Genomic DNA, 19,104 nt, shown 5'->3' with positions numbered 1-19,104 from the left:
AAATATATATATATATATATATATATATATATATATTTGTGTGTGTGTGTGTGTGTGTGTGTGTGTGTGTGTGTGTGTGTGTGTGTGTGGTGAAGCTAGTACATGTTTCCATTTTCTGGAGGTAAATGAATGATGGAAAGAGGAGACCAAAGGAAAGAAGGGAGTTTAGAGAAATAATGAGGTTAATAAGACAAGTGGACTTTGGAAATGGGGGTGACAATGTGCTGATTGAGATAGGATTCTTTGAATTGCAAAGAGAAGCACACTCAGGCTAACTTAAACAGAAAAGATGAGTTTATGATAAGGATGCATGGATGTGTCTTGGAACTCAAGAACAAGAACAGAGCAGAGCTTCTGGAATGAACTGAAACGGAGACTTCACACTGTCAAGACACCCCAGGCTCTGAAGCTCTTTGGGTCTACTCCTTTCTTCTTTTTCATTGCAAAATGGCTTTCTCTGCCTTCTTAGCCCACAGGACAGGAAATATGGCCACCAACAAGTCCAAATTTTACCATTGTTAATGATCAAACCACCAAAGAGAGATCAACTGACTCTCTTTTGGACCTAAGTGTAAATACTTTGGAAATGTACCAATTAGTCCAGTTTGAGTTATATGCCCACCCTTGGATCTGTGTCCAGGGGGAGGCACCATCTTGTATAAGCATGAGCACTCTCTTAGAAGCCACATAGTTAGGGAAATCTATGCACAAGAAATATGGGAGATGTAACTGGGAGACACAAGGCGAAGATGGTGTGGTAGGAACATCCTGAGCTCACCTCCTCCCTTGAACACACCAAGGTTGCAACTACATATAGAGCAAATCTCTCTGAGAGTGACATGAAGACTAACAGAGCATCTCTTCCACAGCTAAAAATAGAGATAAAGCCACATCAAGAAGGGTAGGAGAGGGCGCCTGGGTGGCTCAGTTGGTTAAGCAACTGCCTTTGGCTCAGGTCGTGATCCTGGAGTTCTGGGATCGAGTCCCACATCAGGCTCCCTGCTCAGCAGGGAGTCTGCCTCTCCCTCTGACCCTCTTCCCTCTTGTGCTCTCTATCTCTCATTCTCTCTCTCAAATAAATAAATAAAATCTTTAAAAAAAAAAAAAAGAAGGGTAGGAGAAGCAAAGAGATGGTCAGATCAGGAACCAAAACCCCTAGTGTGGCAACAAGCTGGAGGAACGTTACAAGTGCAATGGTTCTCCCTGAGCAGCAAGGAGTTCAAGCTCTCACTCACCTGGGGACTTGCACCAAGAAGGCAAGCCCCCATAATGTCTGGTTTTGAAAATCAATAGGGCATATCTATCAATAATTATTTTAAATGTAAATGCTCCAATCAAAAGACATAGGGTAGTTGAATGGATTAAAAAAAAAAGATCCATCTATATGCTGCCTACAAGAGACTCACTTCAGACCTAAAGACATATACAGATTGAAAGTGAGGGGATGGACAAAGGTATTCAAGCAAATGTAAACAAACAAGCAAACAAAATCTAGGGTAGTGATACTTATATGAGACAAAATAAACTTTGAAACAAAGACTGTCATTACATAATGATAAAGGAATCAATCCAACAAAAGAATATAACAATTGCAAATATCTATGCACACAACATAGGAGCATCTAAATATATAAAGCAAATATTAACAGACATAAAGGGAGAAACTGACAGTAATACAATAATAGTTGGGCACTTTATTTTTTTTAAGATTTTTTTTATTTATTCATTCGAGACAGAGATACAGAGAGAGAGAGAACATGAGCAGGGGGAGAAACAGAGGGAGGGGAAGAAGCAGGCCCCCTGCTGAGCAGGGAGCCTGATGCGGGGCTCGATACCAGGACCCTGGGATCATGAGCCAAGCTGAAGGCAGATGCTTAACCATCTGAGCCACCCAGGAACCCCATAGTTGGGCACTTTAATACTCCACTTACATCAATGGATATATCATCCAGACTGAAAATCAATATGGAAATAGTGGCTTTATGTAATCTCTGCACCCAACATGAGGCTTGAATCATGACCCTGAGATCAAGAATCACATGCTCTACCAACGGAGCCAGACAGGAGCCTCTGACCTAAAATCTTTGCGACATAGTAAAAGCAGTTCTAAGAAGGAAGTTTATAGTAATACAGGCCTACCTCAAGAGACAAGAAAAGTCTCAAACAATAAAACCTTACACCTAAAGGAATAGAAAAAAAAATAAGAACAAAGCCCAAAGTTAGTAGAAGGAAGGAAATAATAAAGATCAGAGCAGAAATAAATTAAACAGAGACCAAAAAAAAAAAAGCAATAGAAAAAAGTTAATGAAACAAGAGTGGGTTCTCTGAAAAGATAAACAAGTAATAAACCTGTAGCCAGGCTCATCAAGAAAAAAAGAAATTAATTAATTCATTAAATCAGCAGATACACCTCACAGGGTATATACCCCAGAGGGCTGTTGCAAAGATTAACTGAGGCATAAATGAAACACTACCATACAGGGCACTTAAGACAGTGTCTACAAATGTTTGCTAATGTGATTCACATTTCATCTGATTCTCCAAAATATATATATATAGACTCCCCCTCCTTGGGCAGAAGACATGAATAGACATTTCTCCAAAGACATACAATGGTCAACAGACACATGAAAAAATGCTCACCATCACTCAGCATCAGGGAGATACAAATCAAAACCTCAATGAGATACCACCTCACACCAGTCAGAATGGCTAAAATTAACAAGTCAGGGAAAGTCAGATGTTGGCTACGATGCAGAGAAAGGGGAACCCTCTCACACTATTGGTGGGAATGCAAGCTGGTGCAGCCACTCTGGAAAACATTATGGAGGTTCCTCAAAAGTTGAAAATAGAGCTACCTTATGACCCAGCAATTGCACTACTGGGTATTTACCCCAAAGGTACAAATGTAATGATCTGAAGGGGCACTTGCACCCCAATGTTTATAGCAGCAATGTCCACAATAACCAAACTATGGAAAGAGCCTAGATGTCCATCAACAGATGAATGGATAAAGAAGATGTGGTATATATATATACAATGGAATATTATGTAGCCATCAAAAAATGAAATCTTGCCATTTGCAATTATGTGGATGGAGCTAGAGGGTATTATCTAAGCAAAATAAGTCAATCAGAGAAAGACAATTATCATATGATCTCACTGATATGTGGAGTTTAAGAAACAAGGCAGAGGATCATAGGGGAAGGGAGGAAAAATTGAAACAAGACTAAACCAGAGAGGGAGACAAACCATAAGGGACTCTTAATCTCAGGAAACAAACTGAGGGTTGCTGGAGTGGAGGGGGGTGGGAGGGATGGGTGGCTGGGTGATGGACACTGGGGAAGGGTATGTGCTATGGTGAGCACTGTCAATTGTGTAAGACTGATGAATCACAGACCTGTACCCCTGAAACAAATAATACATTATATGTTAATAAAAAATAAAATAAAATGTTTTAAGTGGTTAAAAAAAAAGAATATGAGTTCAAAAGAAAAAAAAGGACAAACAAAAACCAGACTCCTCGGGCGCCTGGGTGGTTCAGTTGGTTAGGTGGCTGGCTTCAGCTCAGGTCGTGATCCCAGGGTCCTGGGATCAAGCCCCACCTCAGGCTCCCTGCTCAAGGGTGAGCCTGCTTCTCCCTCTGCCTGCTGCTCTGCCTACTTGTGCCCTCTCTCTCTGTGTCAAATAAATACATAAAATCTTTAAAAAAACAAAAACAAAAAACAGACTCTTAACTATAGAGAACAAACCGGTGGTTGCCAGAGGGGAGGTGAGTGGGGGGGTGTGTGGAATAGGTGATGAGGATGAGGAGTACACTTATCCTGATGAGCACTAAGTAATATACAGAATTGTTGAATCACTATATTGGACACCTGAAACTAATAGAATACTGTATGTTAATGATACTGGAATTTTAAAATTAATAAATAAAAAATTTTTAAATAAAAAAATAGAGCATGAGTTCAACCCCTCTTTTCACCTTCCTGTCTACCTCTCCACCCTTTTACTCTCGGTTCCAACAGTAACTTCCCTTGATGTTTTTTTACAGAAACCACTTCCTCAGCAACAACCAAAGGCATGGAGGATGTGAGCAGAAGCCCAGTCCCTGAACCCAGCCAGGTAACAAATGTTTACAAACCCCAAAATTAGCAGGTGGATGTGGATACTATATATTATATGTCTACTATGCACTGTATATCATCTATGTACCATAAATGTGTGATATGTCATATACATTATATATTATATGTTATGGTATGTACTATATGTTAATATAATGGTTTTTAATTATAGTACAATAGAAATTAATTATAACACAATAGTACAATGTTATGTATAATTTATATGATGTATAACTGAAATATATAAATATATCACCATTTATCACTATATGTATATTGCTATATATCTCACGGTAGAGATAGAGTGTGTATGTACATATGGGGGTGTGTGTGTGTGTGTGTGCATGCGCACATGTGTGCGCACATGCACGTGTGTGTGTATACTGCCCCCTAAAGATAGGATCGATCCCAGACCAAGAAAGACAGACTAAGTGAAACTGTATTAGGGTATGCTGAGCTGCTACAACAAAGAGGCCCAAATACCCAACAGCTTTAAAAAGATGGATCTTTATTAATTTCTGAGTTAATCGTCCAGGCTGGTGAAAGGACTCTGCTCCATGAGGCCATTAAGGGTACTCACATTCTTCCCATACTGCTGCTCCACCATCCCCTGGCATCTTGTCCTCAATGACATGACCAAAACTGGGTTGCTGCAATGTGGTGTTTGTACCAGTGGATAGAGGGGAGATGAGTCCAGGGCAATTTGTCTAGAGCACAAAGTGAAGACGGGAGAGTGGAGAAAAGGGATACATCTATTCACTTGATTATATGCTAATGAAGTTGTGATAATTTCCTTGGAGATCTGTCTTAAAGCAACCACCCAGAAATTGAAGGTATCACGGCCAAAACTAGCTGCAAGGGAAGCTAGGACAATGTGGTTTGTATATGGGGAACATGGTCCAGGAAAAATTTTAAGGAATTCATTCAATTAGTAAAAGGAAGGGGGAGAGGAATGGATATTGTAGGCAGTTACAAGAGACAGACCAAGAATGTGCCTGTTAAAACAGAGGAGCATAGAGGAAGGGAGGGAAAAATAGAATGGGACAAAATCAGAGAGGGAGATAAACCATAAGAGACTCTTAACCAAACTGAGGGTTGCTGGAGGGGTGGGGGCTGGGAGGATGGGGTAACTGGGTGATGATCATTAAGGACGGCATGTGATGCAATGAGCATTGGGTGTTGTATGCAACTGATGAATCACTAAACTCTACCTCTGAAACTAATAATACACTATATGTTAATTAACTGAATTTAAATAAAATTGAATTAAATTAAAAAAAAGAAAGACAGTGCCTGTTAGGTAGTAATCACTTAGTGTCTGTAAACTGACTCTGAATGTTAACAGAGAGAATGACCCATGTCTCCAAGAACCTAAAGTCTAGCAGAATGGGCTCATCCCTTCCTCTCCCTACTCCCCACCCTCACCCTGCTCTACTCCAGAGGGACAATTCACATCTTGCCCTCCAAGCTCCAGGCCTCCAAGTACATGCTGTTCTCTCTGCCTGCAACTCTGTTCCCAGTTCCTCACCTGGCTGGCGTCCTTCTACCCTTCTATGCTCAAGACTCAATTCAGGTTTCACATCCCCCTGGATGACCTCCTTAAACCCTTCCATATGAGTTTATATCATGTTCTTCCCCATGTTCTTCTGTGGAGGTTAGAAGTGTAGGCAGAGGTTCAAATCACAGCACCGCAGTGACAAGTAACATGGGCAAAATGACACAACCCTCTGTATTAGTCAGGGTTCTCCAGAGAAACAGAACCAATAAGAGACAGAGATAAAAGAGATTTGTTATAAAGAATTCATTCATGCAATTATGGAGGCTGACATGTCCCAAGTTCTGCAGTAAACAAGCGAGAGATCTAGGAGAACCAATGGTGTCATTCCAGTTCAACTCCAGAGACCTGAGACCATGGAGAGCTGATGTTTCAGGCAAGCCTGAACAAAAAAAAAACAGTGTCCCAGCTCAAGGCACTCAATCAGTCAGGCATTCAGGCAGGAAATAATTCCCTCTTACTCAGACATCTTGTTCTGTTCAGGCCCTCCACTGATTGGATGAGGCCCACTAAAATTGGGAAGGGCAATCTGCTTTACTCCATCTACCCATTCAAATGTTCATTTCATCCAGACACACTCTCACAGACACACCCAGAATCATGCTTGACCAAATATATCTGGGTACCCGCTGGCTCAGCCAAGCTGACACATAAAATTAACCATCACATTCTGCAAGATTGATTTACTCATCTGTAAGATGGGGGTCATCATGTCACCTACCTCCTTGGAAGGATGGGAAGATTAGGATGAAATACTATATGTAGAGTACTTAGCACAGTGCCTGGTCCAGAGTACACCTTCCATCCAGGTTATCCATTGTTACCTCTGGTGAACTCAACATTTCCATGATGTGTCATCACCACCTAGACAGTGAGCTTCTTGAGGGCAGGAATCAGCCCAAGCCCACACTGGGAGTTCAACAAGTGTTCGTGGAAGTCATGAACAAATAATCATGTAATTAACAGGAACATTTCATTATGAAGTTTCATTGCCCATTTCCTCAAAATTTTAAACATAATATTCCCATATGACCCAGCAATTCCACTCCTAGGAATATACCCAAGAGAATTAAAAGCAGAGACTCAAACAGATACTTGCACGCCCATGTTCCTTAGCAGCACTGTTCACGGTAGCCAAAAGGAAGAAAGAAACCAGATGTCCATCAATAGATGAATGGATTTGTTTTAAAGTAGTATATACATACAGTGGAATATTATTCAGTCATAAAAAGGAATAAAGTTCTGATTCATGTTACAACATGGATAAACCTTGAAACCATCATGCTGGGTGCAAGAAACCAGACACAAAGGTCACACAATGTAGGATTCCATTTCTATGACATGTTCGGAACAGGCAAATCCACAGAAACAGAAGGCAGATTAGTGGTTGCCAGAGTCCAGGAGAAGGGAAAATGGGAAGTGATCACTTAATGGGTTTTATCTCAGGATGATGGAAATGTTCTGGAACTACATAGAGGTGGTGGTTGCACACCATCATGCATATACTAAATTGCTACTTCATTGTACACTTTAAAAGGGTGCATTTCATGTTGTGTGAAGTTCACCGCAATTAACAAATGCTTTGCCAGAAAAAGGTACAAAGCCTTCATGCTGGATCAGACACTACAACAGTGGTAGCATGGAGGACATTAGGAGAAGGAAGGGAAAAATGAAGGGGGTGGAATCGAAGGGTGAGATGAACCATGAGAGACTATGGAATTTGAGAAACAAACAGGGTTTTAGAGGGGAAGGGGGTGGGGGGATGGGTTAGCCCAGTGATGGGTATTAAGGAGAGCACATATTGCATGGAGCACTGGGTGTTATATGCAAACAATGAATCATGGAACACTACATCAAAAACTAATGATGTATTGTATGGTGACTAACATAACATAATAAAATAAAATAATAAATGAATAAAAATAAAAATAAAAAATACAATATACACCAATTCTGAAGGGCAAATGCTTTGGTCTCTACTCTGTATGAATGAGTTTAAACCAGGATGATTTCAGCTGTGATTTAGAGGACAAAGGTGTGTTTTCTATATTGGGCAGGAATGGGAGGCTGCTTGTAAACTAGCAAATTCAGCTCAGAATTTCCACAAAGACTCAGACCGAAAGAGCAAAACCTTGAAAAGATTTATTTGAACCCTGGCTCTGAATGTTTCTCCAGCCTTTTTGATATATCACTCTGCTTATAACTCTTTTGTGCAATAGTATTTTCCTCCCAAGAGCATTCATGCAGCCCATGAACACTTACTGAGCATCTACATTTGCCAAGGACTGTTCTAGGTACCATTTTGTGAGCAAGGCAAAGTCCCTATCCTATCCAGTACTTTGTTGTCTAGTACTTTAACATACAGGCATACCTCATGTCATTGTGCTTCATTTTATTGTACTTGCATTGCAATTTTTACAAATTGAAGGTTTAGGGAACCCCGCATGGAACAAGTCTATTGGTGACATTTTTCCAACAGCGTTTGCTCACTTCATGTCTCTGTGGCACATTCTGATAATTCTCACAGTATTTCAAACTTTTTCATTATTATCATATTGGTTGTGGTGATCTGTGATCAGTGATTATGACCTGCTGAAAGCTCAGGTGAGCATTAGCATTTCTTAGCAATAAAGTGTTTTTTAGTTAAGGTTTGCGCATTGCTTATTTAGATTGACTGATTGATTGATTGATTGGCTTTTTCTAATTTTTTATTTTAAGTCCAGTTAGTTAACATACAGTGTTATATTAGTTTTAGGTATACAATATAGTGACTCAACACTCCCACACATCATCTGGTGCTCATGGGTGAAATAGGTGATGGGGATTAAGGAGTGCACCTGTCGTGATGAGCACCAGGTGATGTAAGGTTTGTACGTTTTTTAGACAGAATGTTGTTGCACACTTAAAAGACTACAGTATAGTGTAAACAAAACTTTTATATGTTCTGGGAAACCAAAAACCTTATTTGAATAGCTTTACCGTGATATTCACTTTATTGCGGGAGTCTGGAACCAAACCTACAGTACCTCTGAAGTGTGTCTGTGCCCACAAATCCCCTCAGGATCTTGTTAAAGTGCAGATTTGGACTCAGTCCCCCAAGAGGCTGCATTCCAAACGGGCGGCCAGGTGATGCTCATGCTGCCACCCCAAAGACCACACTTTAAGTACAAGGATGTCGGGGTTCGCATAAAAATCTTCTTTCAAATCACCTGTATTACAATTAGATTACGCCTATATTTATAAAACTTCACCTTGGCTCTCCATTCTTCTCCCCTCTGGTTCATCACTTTGCTTTACTTCATAGATAAATTTCTTGACTTAAAAAGTCCAGTTAGAATGTCTTTTGCGCTATAACTCTACTTTGCATTTTTTCAGCTTTGGCACCATTGACACCTAAGCTTGGGTCACTTTCTGGAGAGTGTGGGGGAGGCACGGTCCTGTGCATTATAAGGTGTTGAGCAGCATCCCTGGCCCCCACCCACTAGATACCAGTAGCATCCCTCAGTGCGGGGGATGTCTCCAGACATTACCAAATGGCCCCAAGGGGTCAAAATCGCCCAAATGGAGAACCACTGGTCTATTTCTGGCAACCTTACCACTTCCCTGTTGGTAAAAGATGTTCATAATAACTAACCCTCATCTGGTGTGTACCAGGCACAGACACTGTTCTAAAGAGGTAGCATCTCTTAATTCATTTAATAATTCCAAATACTCTATGGGGTCCTTTTATTGTCCCTATCCTAATATGGGGAAACTGAGGCACAGAGCAATTGGGTGATTTTTCCAAGTTCACACAGCCGGTCAATGGTGGATCAAGATTGAAACCAGGTCAGCTGGCTCCAGAAGCTGCTTTCTTGTGCTTTCTACTTTCCCTCAGGGTGTGGGATCTATCAGATTGGATTTGTATTCTTTTTTTTTATTTTTTTATTGTTATGTTAATCACCATATATTCCATAATTGGTTTTGGTGTACTGTTCCATGATTCATTGTTTGTTCATAACACCCAGTGCTCCATGCAGAATGTGCCCTCCTCAATACCCATCACCAGGCTAACCCATCCCCCTATCCCTCCTCCCCTCCAGAAACCTCAGTTTGTTTTTCAGAATCCATCATCTCTCCTGGTTCGTCTCCCCCTCTGACTTACTCCCCTTCATTCTTCCTCTCCTGCTATCTTCTTCTTTTTCTTTTTTCTTAAAATATGTTGCGTTATTTGTTTCAGAAGTACAGATCTGTGATTCAACAGTCTTACACAATTCACAGCGCTCACCGTAGCACATATCTTCCCCAATGTCCATCACCCAGCCACCCCATCCCTCCCACCCCCGACCACTCCAGCAACCCTCAGTTTGTTCCTGAGATTAAGAATTCCTCATATCAGTGAGGGCATATGATACATGTCTTTCTCTGATTGACTTATTTCACTCAGCATAACACCCTCCAGTTCCAACCACGTCGTTGCAAATGGCAAGATCTCATTCCTTTTGATGGCTGCATAATATTCCATTGTGTATATATACCACCTCTTCTTTATCCATTCATCTGTCGATGGACATCTTGGCTCTTTCCACAGTTTGGCTATTGTGGACATTACTGCAATAGTATTCTTATTCTTTGTATCTTCAAAGCTGCAACATGTTGTTGAGATATTCGAGTCACTGCTCACTAATAACACTCTACCGGGAGCGGGAGAGAAGAGCAAAGTCGCATCTTGGGCTACAAATGTTCTCCAGACTGTGGAATCAAATGCTCTAGAAACTGCCTTGAAATTCCCGGAGCAAAAAATCCAGAAAATCCACAACAGTACTGTGGGTAAGAAGAGGATATGGCCTGATGCACACAGGGGGTTCTTTCGTTGTAAGCTGGAGTCTGGGTTACACAATTAGAAAAATAAATATCCTGCCTAGGTCCATTTATACAGACTTCTAGAAAATGCAAGTTAATCTATAGTGATGGGTGGAGGGGGGAGGAGGGAGAAAATTTGAGGAGACTGTTGGGTATGAAAGACATGTTCAGTACCTTGATTGTGGTGTTGGTTTCACAGGAATATGGCATATACACAGGTATATATACTCAGTAAAACTCATCAAATTGTACACTCTATTATGTGCAATTTATTACACATTAATCACAGCTCCATAGACCTGTTCAAAAAAAAGAAAGAAAGGGGGCGCCTGGGTGGCTTGGTTGGTTAAGCAGCTGCTTTTGGCTCAGGTCATGATCTTGGGGTCCTGAGATCAAGTCCTGTGTCAGTCTCCCCCTGCTCGTGCTCTCTCTGCTCTCTCACTCACTTGCTCTCACTCTCTCTCAAATAAATAAGTAAAATCTTCTAAAAACAAAAAGAAAGAAAGAAAAGATTGCCAATGGTTTCCAGTCCTGAGTCTGGGATTTTGGATTCAAAGTAGTTTTTTGGGTTTTTGTTTTTGTTTTTTTAATCCAAAGCCTAATACCTACTGGCACATATCACAGTTCCATCCCAGAAGGAACATCTTACTGCATATCTTTTAAATAAAAATACTTTTATCATACTTGTCATACATATTCATAATGTAACCACGTGATGAGATATTATGGTAAATAGTTTGATCTTCATAATCATTTCACTATTTTAAAAAACAAAAATAAATAAATATCATTACAAAGCCGAGTATTAAATTTAAAAAAAAAGAAAAAAGAAAAAAACACATAGACAAAACTAAATTTAGAACAGCCAAATATGCCCACAACCCAATCTTCCTATCCTATAACCATGTAGATGCATGTCTGATGCAGATGTATATTTGCTGTGTATGTGATGTTGTACATACAATTTTCACACATTACATCGCCAACATCTCTCCATGTAAATTATATACATCATCAGTCCCTATATTATTGTCTTCAATGGTTTATCAAATTGCATTGTATATAATTTATTTATACTGTATGTTTATTTATACTGTATTTATTTCCCTATTCTGGGAAATGTAGGTTGTTGCCAAACAACTCCGTGAACAGACCATTGAAAATTTATCTGTGTATATTTGTTTGATATTTTCTTAGGATAAATTCATAGAGGAAGAATCGTCAGGTCAAGGAGAAAAGAAACATTTTATAGACTTTGATACATATCACTATACTGGCCTCCAGAAATGCTGTTTGCTGTGCCTTTATTCGGCCCAGGGATATCAAAGGATCAGTGTATGCCTAACTAATCGTTTTGCTTTACCAATTTGTATGATAAGATAGTTTACATTCTATAAAAATAATAATACATTTTTATAAATTTTTAAATATAAAATAGAATCCCATGCCTAACCTTCTTGGGAAACTGGAATCAGGACTTATTCATTAATTTATTCATTCATTTCATTCATTCATTTCATTCAAAATTAAACTATTTTTCAGATTACAACAGCTCTCATCTTTCCTGATCTGGCCAGGTCCTAACTGATGGGGCAGACCAATGCCCTCCCCTCATTGGGTTTCACTCCCCTCATCTGTGAATGGACAGACACAGCAGGAACCCGACTGTACCCATCACCCAGTTTCAACAGTTTCAAACTCACAACCAGCCTCCAGCCGTCTGCTAATATTTAAGTTAAATATTTTCATGAGCTTGTTTCTTGATGGCAATTCTCCTGTGACTTCATTTTCATTGGAAGCATGGTTCCCTGTTATAGAGATAAGCTGTCAATTATTAAATCAATTCCTCCTTGTTGAACATTTAGATCATTTCCTATTTTTCACACTATCATCTCTGCTGCTGAAAACTGTCTTGTAGCTAAATCTACCCTCCCGTCCATGATTGTTTTCTGACAATTAATTCCTAGAAACAGAATTGTTGCTTCAAAGATGATTGCTAGAGGGGGTGCCTGGGTGGCTCAGTCAGTTGAGCCTACCACTCTTGACTTCGGTTCAAGTCATGTTCTCAGGGTCATGCTTAAGATTTTCTCCCCGCCCCTGCCCCTCCCCCTGCTCATACTCTCTCTCTCAAAAAGTAAATAAATAAAATATTTTTTAAAAAAAAGATGATTGCTCGAGAACTTTAGTTAAGAACTTGTTTCAGGAGTTAGGGTCTTACCTCGTTTGGATAAGGGTCCCTCATGGGGTTATTTGACAATGTACAGTGCCTGGCACATCCTAGACATTCAGTAAACGTAACCTGTCCATGTTGCTATGCACATTTTTAAAGCTTATAATAATGGCAAACTTGATTGTTGTTTTTCTCACCAGCTATTGAAACTCGAGTTGTTACAGACAATTGCTCTGAAGAAGGAAAGATCTTCAGCTTGAACACCCACATGAACTCAGTGGACATCCACTGCAATGATGTTGTGCAAGAAAACATACAAGGTACATATGGTGGCTGTATTCAGAACCTCTAAGACACACAGATCAGTATCATTGTATGAGTCACAAGGAAAGTCGCCAACAGGCTCCTTCCTAATGGGTTTGTTACCCTAAGACTGTGTCATTTGAGTCTTTTCCTTAAAAAATCTTCCCAAAGTGAAGGCTTTCTATTCTTCAGCATGGAAGACACTTCTTTGCAATTTGGGGGCAGTTCTGTCCTGGTCTCAGTTGAGGTTCACCCAAACACAGTCCCCGAGAAAAGTGTAAGTTTATTTGGGAGGTGATTCCAGGAAGCATCAGTCAGTGTATTAGTCAGGGATTCCCAGAGAAACAGAATCAATATGGTGTGGGGGGCAGGGGAATAGAGAGAGAGAGAAACAGAGATAGAGATTTTAAGAAATTAGCTCCTGTGATTCTGGATGGTAGCAAGTCTAAAATCTAGCCAGCAGGCTGGACACCCAGGAAAGAGTTGATGTAACTGCAGACAAAGACAGGCTAAAGGCAGAATTCCCTCTTATTTGGGAGAAGAGAGTCTTTTTCTTAAGGCCTTCAACTGATTGGAGGAGGCCCACCCACATGGTGGAGGGTAATCTGCTTTACTCAAAGTCTATTGATTTAAATGTTACTCTCGTCTTAAAAAAAATGCCTTTACAGCGACACCCTGACTCTTGTTTGACCCAATATCTGGGTAGTATGGCCTAGCCACATTGACACATATAATTAACCATCCCAGTAGGAGGAGAAAAGAAATGAGACAGGGAAGAGGAGACAGCCAATACAGGTATTACTATGGTAGTGAGTAGGTCACTGATGGTGGTAACTGTGACTCATCCCACTGAGCTCTCCCATTCAAAGAGGGAGAGCTGCTCTGATCCACCAGTGGTTGAAGGCCCTGCCATTCTGCCCTGTGTACCAATCCAACACATTCACTGCAGGGAATGCTCCCAGGCAGAGAGTTGCAGTTGCTTGCAGGAAAATTCATCAGCATATAAGGAACCCAAGAGTGCCAAGCAAATTAAGTTAGGGTGCCTACAGCATTTGCTACAGCCTGTGTATGAAGGAATGGATTGTTACTATTAATTGTCCCAGTGTTGCCAGACTTTCTGATTTTTCAAGAGAAACCAAAAATTGGGTTGGTAAATGAATACCTTCAATTTTTAAATTTGGCCTTACAACAGCTGCCCTATCATTATAACTGCTATAGCATGACAAATGGGGTCTTAAAATCCAGTCCTATGAACATGGGATACCTCTGGTCTGTACTATCAGTGAAAGGCCCCAAGTAAAGGCATCAAAATGTGGACAACTAACCATATGCTGAACTGAGGAAGTGTCATGAGACAATTAGTTCCTATCACTTCCTCTCCTCCCCCAAGAAGATAAGAACTTGATTCTACCTCGTTTGAGAATGGGCCAGGTGGAGGATGGAAGCCAACTTCCAACCACACAAGTTCATGCTTGCCTTGTCACCAGGAGTTTCTTCTAAAACTCACAATTTGTAGAGAATGTGCAAGACTTCACAGTGCAAGCCAAACAAAGCACATCTGCAGCCGCACATGTTCTCCGATCACATTCGAATATACTGGGGATTAGGATTTCACATGTGAATTCAAAGAGGACACAACTCAGCTCATAAGAACTCCCTCCACTGAATGTTTAAGTAAGTTGCAGACATCATAATGTGATTACATGTGCCTGAAGGGGCTCCTGGCATAAAAGTGCCCAGTGGAAGGCTATTTATCCTCCCCCGGTGGGCCCTGTAGTCTCACCTCTGAGCATTTACATTGGCTGTTCCTCTACCAGGAATGCCAACCACCAGGCCACCGGGTGAACTCTTACTCTTCAACGTGGTTCAGCTTTCACCTCCTCCGTGAAGCCTCCCAGGACTGCCCACTTCCACCACAACACCAAAGTCAGGCCCTCCCTCCTCTGCACGCCCCCCAGCCTCTTGAACTTGCCTTATCCCGGCATCTAACATGTTGTGTTGCATCTAGATTGCCACGTCCTTGTCTCCCCCACCATGCTGGAATCCCCATTGGGATGGCAATCATGAATTATTTTTCTCTAGAGTCACCATTATAGGCTCATTACGTAGAGAACAGTGATGAATGTTCTCTGAATGAAATCCACGTTTAGGTGGAGGTCTCAATGTTCCTAAGGAGGGAAAAGAACCCATTGACCGATGTGTGACAAGCTCCCAGAGGGACATTTCTCTGTCCTCCACGTCCTGTCTAGGGCAGGATCCTTCTCTGTCGTGGGGGCCACCCTGTGCCCTGTAGGATATTGAGCAGCACCTCTGGTCTTTATTCACTAGACACCAGAAACAAACACCCAGTGTGGCAACCAAAAATGCGTCCAGACATTGCCCAATGTCCCCAGAGGGGGTTAGAATCAGCCCCCCACCCCCAACTGAGAATTGCTCGCAGGGAGCGACCTTATAATTGACCTTCAAACAGCAACAACTTTAAGACTGAAAGGAGGTGCTATCGAATTACACCCAGACACCCATCAGAGGTAACACGAGACACACAATCCCATGACATCCCTTCCCGGTAAAACATCTCAGAGAACAAAACCCAGCCACCGGAAGCTGACCGTGAACACCTGCAGCCACCCTTCTCTTTTCTGCTTGTGCTTTTGCTCCTAACCAGAATACTTCAGCCCAAAAATAAGCTATTTCTAAGCACAAGAACAGACGGACATATCACCTGCCCAACTTTTCCAACCACCTACCACTGTTTCATTCTGACAACTGGAAACTGTCATTAATTCGGAGAAACAGCAACGAATTGCTTCTGATCCCTCAGGCAGGACCAGAGAAGCCTGATTAAAGAAACCTACGGAGGAATTTATTCCAATAGGATGGGCTGCATAGCTAGTAAATGGCAAAGCTGGGATTTTAATCCAGAAACCTAGTAACCTATTTCCTGTCTCTACAGTCCTAACTGCTTCATATATATGGCCTCGGCAGTGTGGACTTCTTGGCAGCTACAAAGAATAAAGAAAACTTAGTGACATCGGAATATGGTCATAACATCCTATAATCCTATAACCCACCATATTCAAACTAACTACAAATATATATGTTTGTTTATATATATATATATATGTTAGTAGCTAACATATATAACACATATATACATATATGTTATATGTATATATATTATATATATATATATATATAAACAGGAGAAATTTATTTTCTCACAGTTCTGGAGGCTAGCAGTCTGAGATCAAGGCATTGGCAGGGTTGGTTTCTTCCGAGATCTCTCTCCCTGGCAGATGGCCACCTTCTCCCTGTGTCTTCACATGGTCTTTTTTCTGAGTGTACATCCCTGGTCTCTCTTTGTGCATCCAGATTTCTTCTTCTTTCCTCTTCAATACAGGTCAGCTTTCACCTCTTCCATAAGGCCTCCCACGACTGCCCACTTCCATCACAGCACCAAAGTCAGGCCCTCTCTCCTCTGGCCCTATCTTTATAAAGGCCCTGTCTTCAAACACAGTCACATTCTCAAGTACTATGGGTTCAGACTTCAGCTTAATTTGGGGCAGGGACACAATTTAGCACATAACACTATCCTACTGATACATGTCATGTATATGTCCTTCTAATATATAATAGAATTACAAATACATGGTATAAATATAGCCTGTACACATATATTTTTTGGTCTATTAAAGTATGTTAAATTGGGGCACCTTGGCAACTCAGTCAGTTGAGTGTCTGACTCTTGATTTCGACTCAGGTCAGGATCTCAGGGTCGTGAAATAGAGCCCTTTGTCAGGCTCTGAGCTGGTCATAGAGCCTGCTTAGGATTGTCTCTCTCCTTCTGCCCACCCCCCCCAAATAAAAAAAAATAAAGTATGTTAAATTATGGCTTTCCTTTGCTTAAACTGTCTTAAAATAAAAGCAAAAGTCCTCCTCAAGATTCATAAAGCCCTATAGGATCTGCCCCCATCACATCCCTGCCCTCACCTCCTCCCACTCTTGTACACACACACTTCTTCAGCCACACTGGCCTCCTCCTTGTTCCCTGAACCAGCTGGGCACGTTCAAGTCCCTGGGACTTTTTCCCTGTTATATCAGATCTACCTAGAACATTCTTCTGTGAGGCCACGTGGCCCCCCCTCCCTTCACACTGCTGTCTGAAATCTGTCTGAAATAGCATCCTCCAAGTCTCTCTGTCCTCCCCTTACCTCACTTAATTTTCTCCCTAGGACCGATCATTTCCTGACATACACTTTTACTGATTTGTTTATATTTGTTTGTCTCTGTCCTGCACCAGAAAGATCTGTAAGAGCAGAAATGATTTCTTTGTCCCCCACTGTATCCCCAGAATAGTGTCTGGACCCGAGTAGACATTCCATCAAAAAAAAAAAGTTGAATAAATGAATAGATAGATAGATAGAGGTAGTGGCCTAAATTTCTATAAACATTATTTTTTTCTGAATCTGGTTTACATATATAATATATGGGAGAAGATGATCACATTCACATGTACATACAAAGAGATAGACATACATGTAACCCAACTGTTAATGGATTTCTTTGAGTCCAGTCTCAACATTATGCTTCATCTGAAAGGAATGCAAAACCAATTCTAAAAGTCTTGAAAAATAAATCAGCCTTTCCGGAAGTCTCTTCAGGAAGTGGAATTACATCTCGGAAGGCTTACCTAACTCCCTAAGCTTCCTCGTCAAGGCTGACCCTTCTGGCTCCTCTCCTCCTCCCTCAAAATTCCATCTGCCTCTTTTTTGCCTTCCTCCCATCTTATTTGATGCATTTTCTCCTAAGGCTACAGCCATGTCCTTTCTGATGCAAATCAGTGTAACCTCTCTTGGTTTGTCCAGTTCTTTTCTTCGAACCCCAAGTTTTACCCCATTCAGTACAAAAAAGGGTTCAAGGCCACAAACACAATGTCTGTCTCAGAGGTGAGAAAGGGAGAGACGGTGAGAATCTCTATTTCATTTGACCCTCATATAGGTGACTATGCGTGCATATGTATACTTGTGTGTATATCATGTGTGCAAGCATGGTAGGTGTGGGGAAGGAAAGGTGGCACTTTTAAAGCCCCCCCATTTTTCTGTTTTCTCAGGTCCCACGGCAATTGCCTTTATTTCTTATTCTTCTCTTGGAACCCTCATAAACGCAACATTTTTTGAAGAGGCAAATGAGAAAGACCGAGTGTACCTGAACTCCCAGGTAGTGAGTGCTGCTATTGGACCCCAAAGGAACATATCTCTCTCCAAATCTGTGATTCTGAGTTTTCAGCATGTGAAGGTGGGTCAGAGCTGCACTTTGAACTTGCTTAGGTTTCTTGGAGGTAGAGTGAACAATGTGCGTATACCCTCACCAGTCAGTGCCTCTGGGCTGTGCTGTCCAATCAATACCTTAGCCAGGAGCCTCGTGTAACAATTGAGCATTTGAAATTTGGTGCCTCTGGGAATTGAGATTTTGAAGACCGTATTTCCAGATTTAGACTTGGTAGTTCCAGATTTTGAAGTTCTCATAAGAAAAAAGCATGCAAAATATCTCATTAATGACTTTTAAGGGGCACCTGTGTGGCTCAGTCAGTTAAGCATCTGCCTTCGGCTCAGGTCATGATCTCAGGGTCCTGGAATCAAGCCCCATGTCAGGCTCCCTGTTTAGCAGGGAGTCTGCTTCTCCTTCTACCTCTGTCCCTTCCCCCCTGCTCATGCTCTCTCTGTCTCTCTCAAATAAATAAATAAAATCTTTGAAAAAATAAATAAAAATAAATAAATAAAATATTTTTTAAGAAAAATAATGTGGGGCGCCTGGGTGGCTTAGTCGTTAAGCGTCTGCCTTCAGCTCAGGTCATGATCCCAGGATCCTGGGATCAAGCCCGGCATCCAGCTCCCTGCTCCGCGGGAAGCCTGCTTCTCCCTCTCCCACTCCCCCTGCTTGTGTTCCCTCTCTTGCTGTGTCTCCCTCTGTCAAATAAATAAATAAAATCTTGGGGGGGAAAAATGCTTTAAAAAAAAGAAAGAAAGAAAAATAATGTTTATATTGATTGCATATGTTGATTTATATTGACATACTAAAAGATACTGTTTTGAATACAGTGGGTTACATAA

The 19,104-nt window shown here is 41.2% G+C and overlaps 1 protein-coding gene across 2 annotated transcripts in view; it reads left to right on the top strand.

Moving 5' to 3' along the window:
• Positions 1 to 19,104, top strand: part of ADGRE3 (adhesion G protein-coupled receptor E3) — a 48,957-nt gene that overhangs the window by 10,934 nt on the left and 18,919 nt on the right. For both annotated transcript variants that reach the window (XM_025863093.1, XM_025863092.1), the window contains 4 exons: positions 4,052 to 4,122; positions 10,305 to 10,488; positions 12,892 to 13,011; positions 18,105 to 18,289. In XM_025863093.1, coding sequence (XP_025718878.1) covers positions 4,052 to 4,122; positions 10,305 to 10,488; positions 12,892 to 13,011; positions 18,105 to 18,289 — 560 coding nt within the window. The remainder of the gene's footprint in view (positions 1 to 4,051; positions 4,123 to 10,304; positions 10,489 to 12,891; positions 13,012 to 18,104; positions 18,290 to 19,104) is intronic.

This window comes from Callorhinus ursinus, unplaced genomic scaffold, assembly GCF_003265705.2.
Source record: "Callorhinus ursinus isolate GAN/ISIS: 27379988/994484 unplaced genomic scaffold, GSC_fseal_2.0 scaffold82, whole genome shotgun sequence".
Taxonomy (NCBI): domain Eukaryota; kingdom Metazoa; phylum Chordata; class Mammalia; order Carnivora; family Otariidae; genus Callorhinus; species Callorhinus ursinus.
This window is presented reverse-complemented; position numbering and strand designations above follow the sequence as displayed.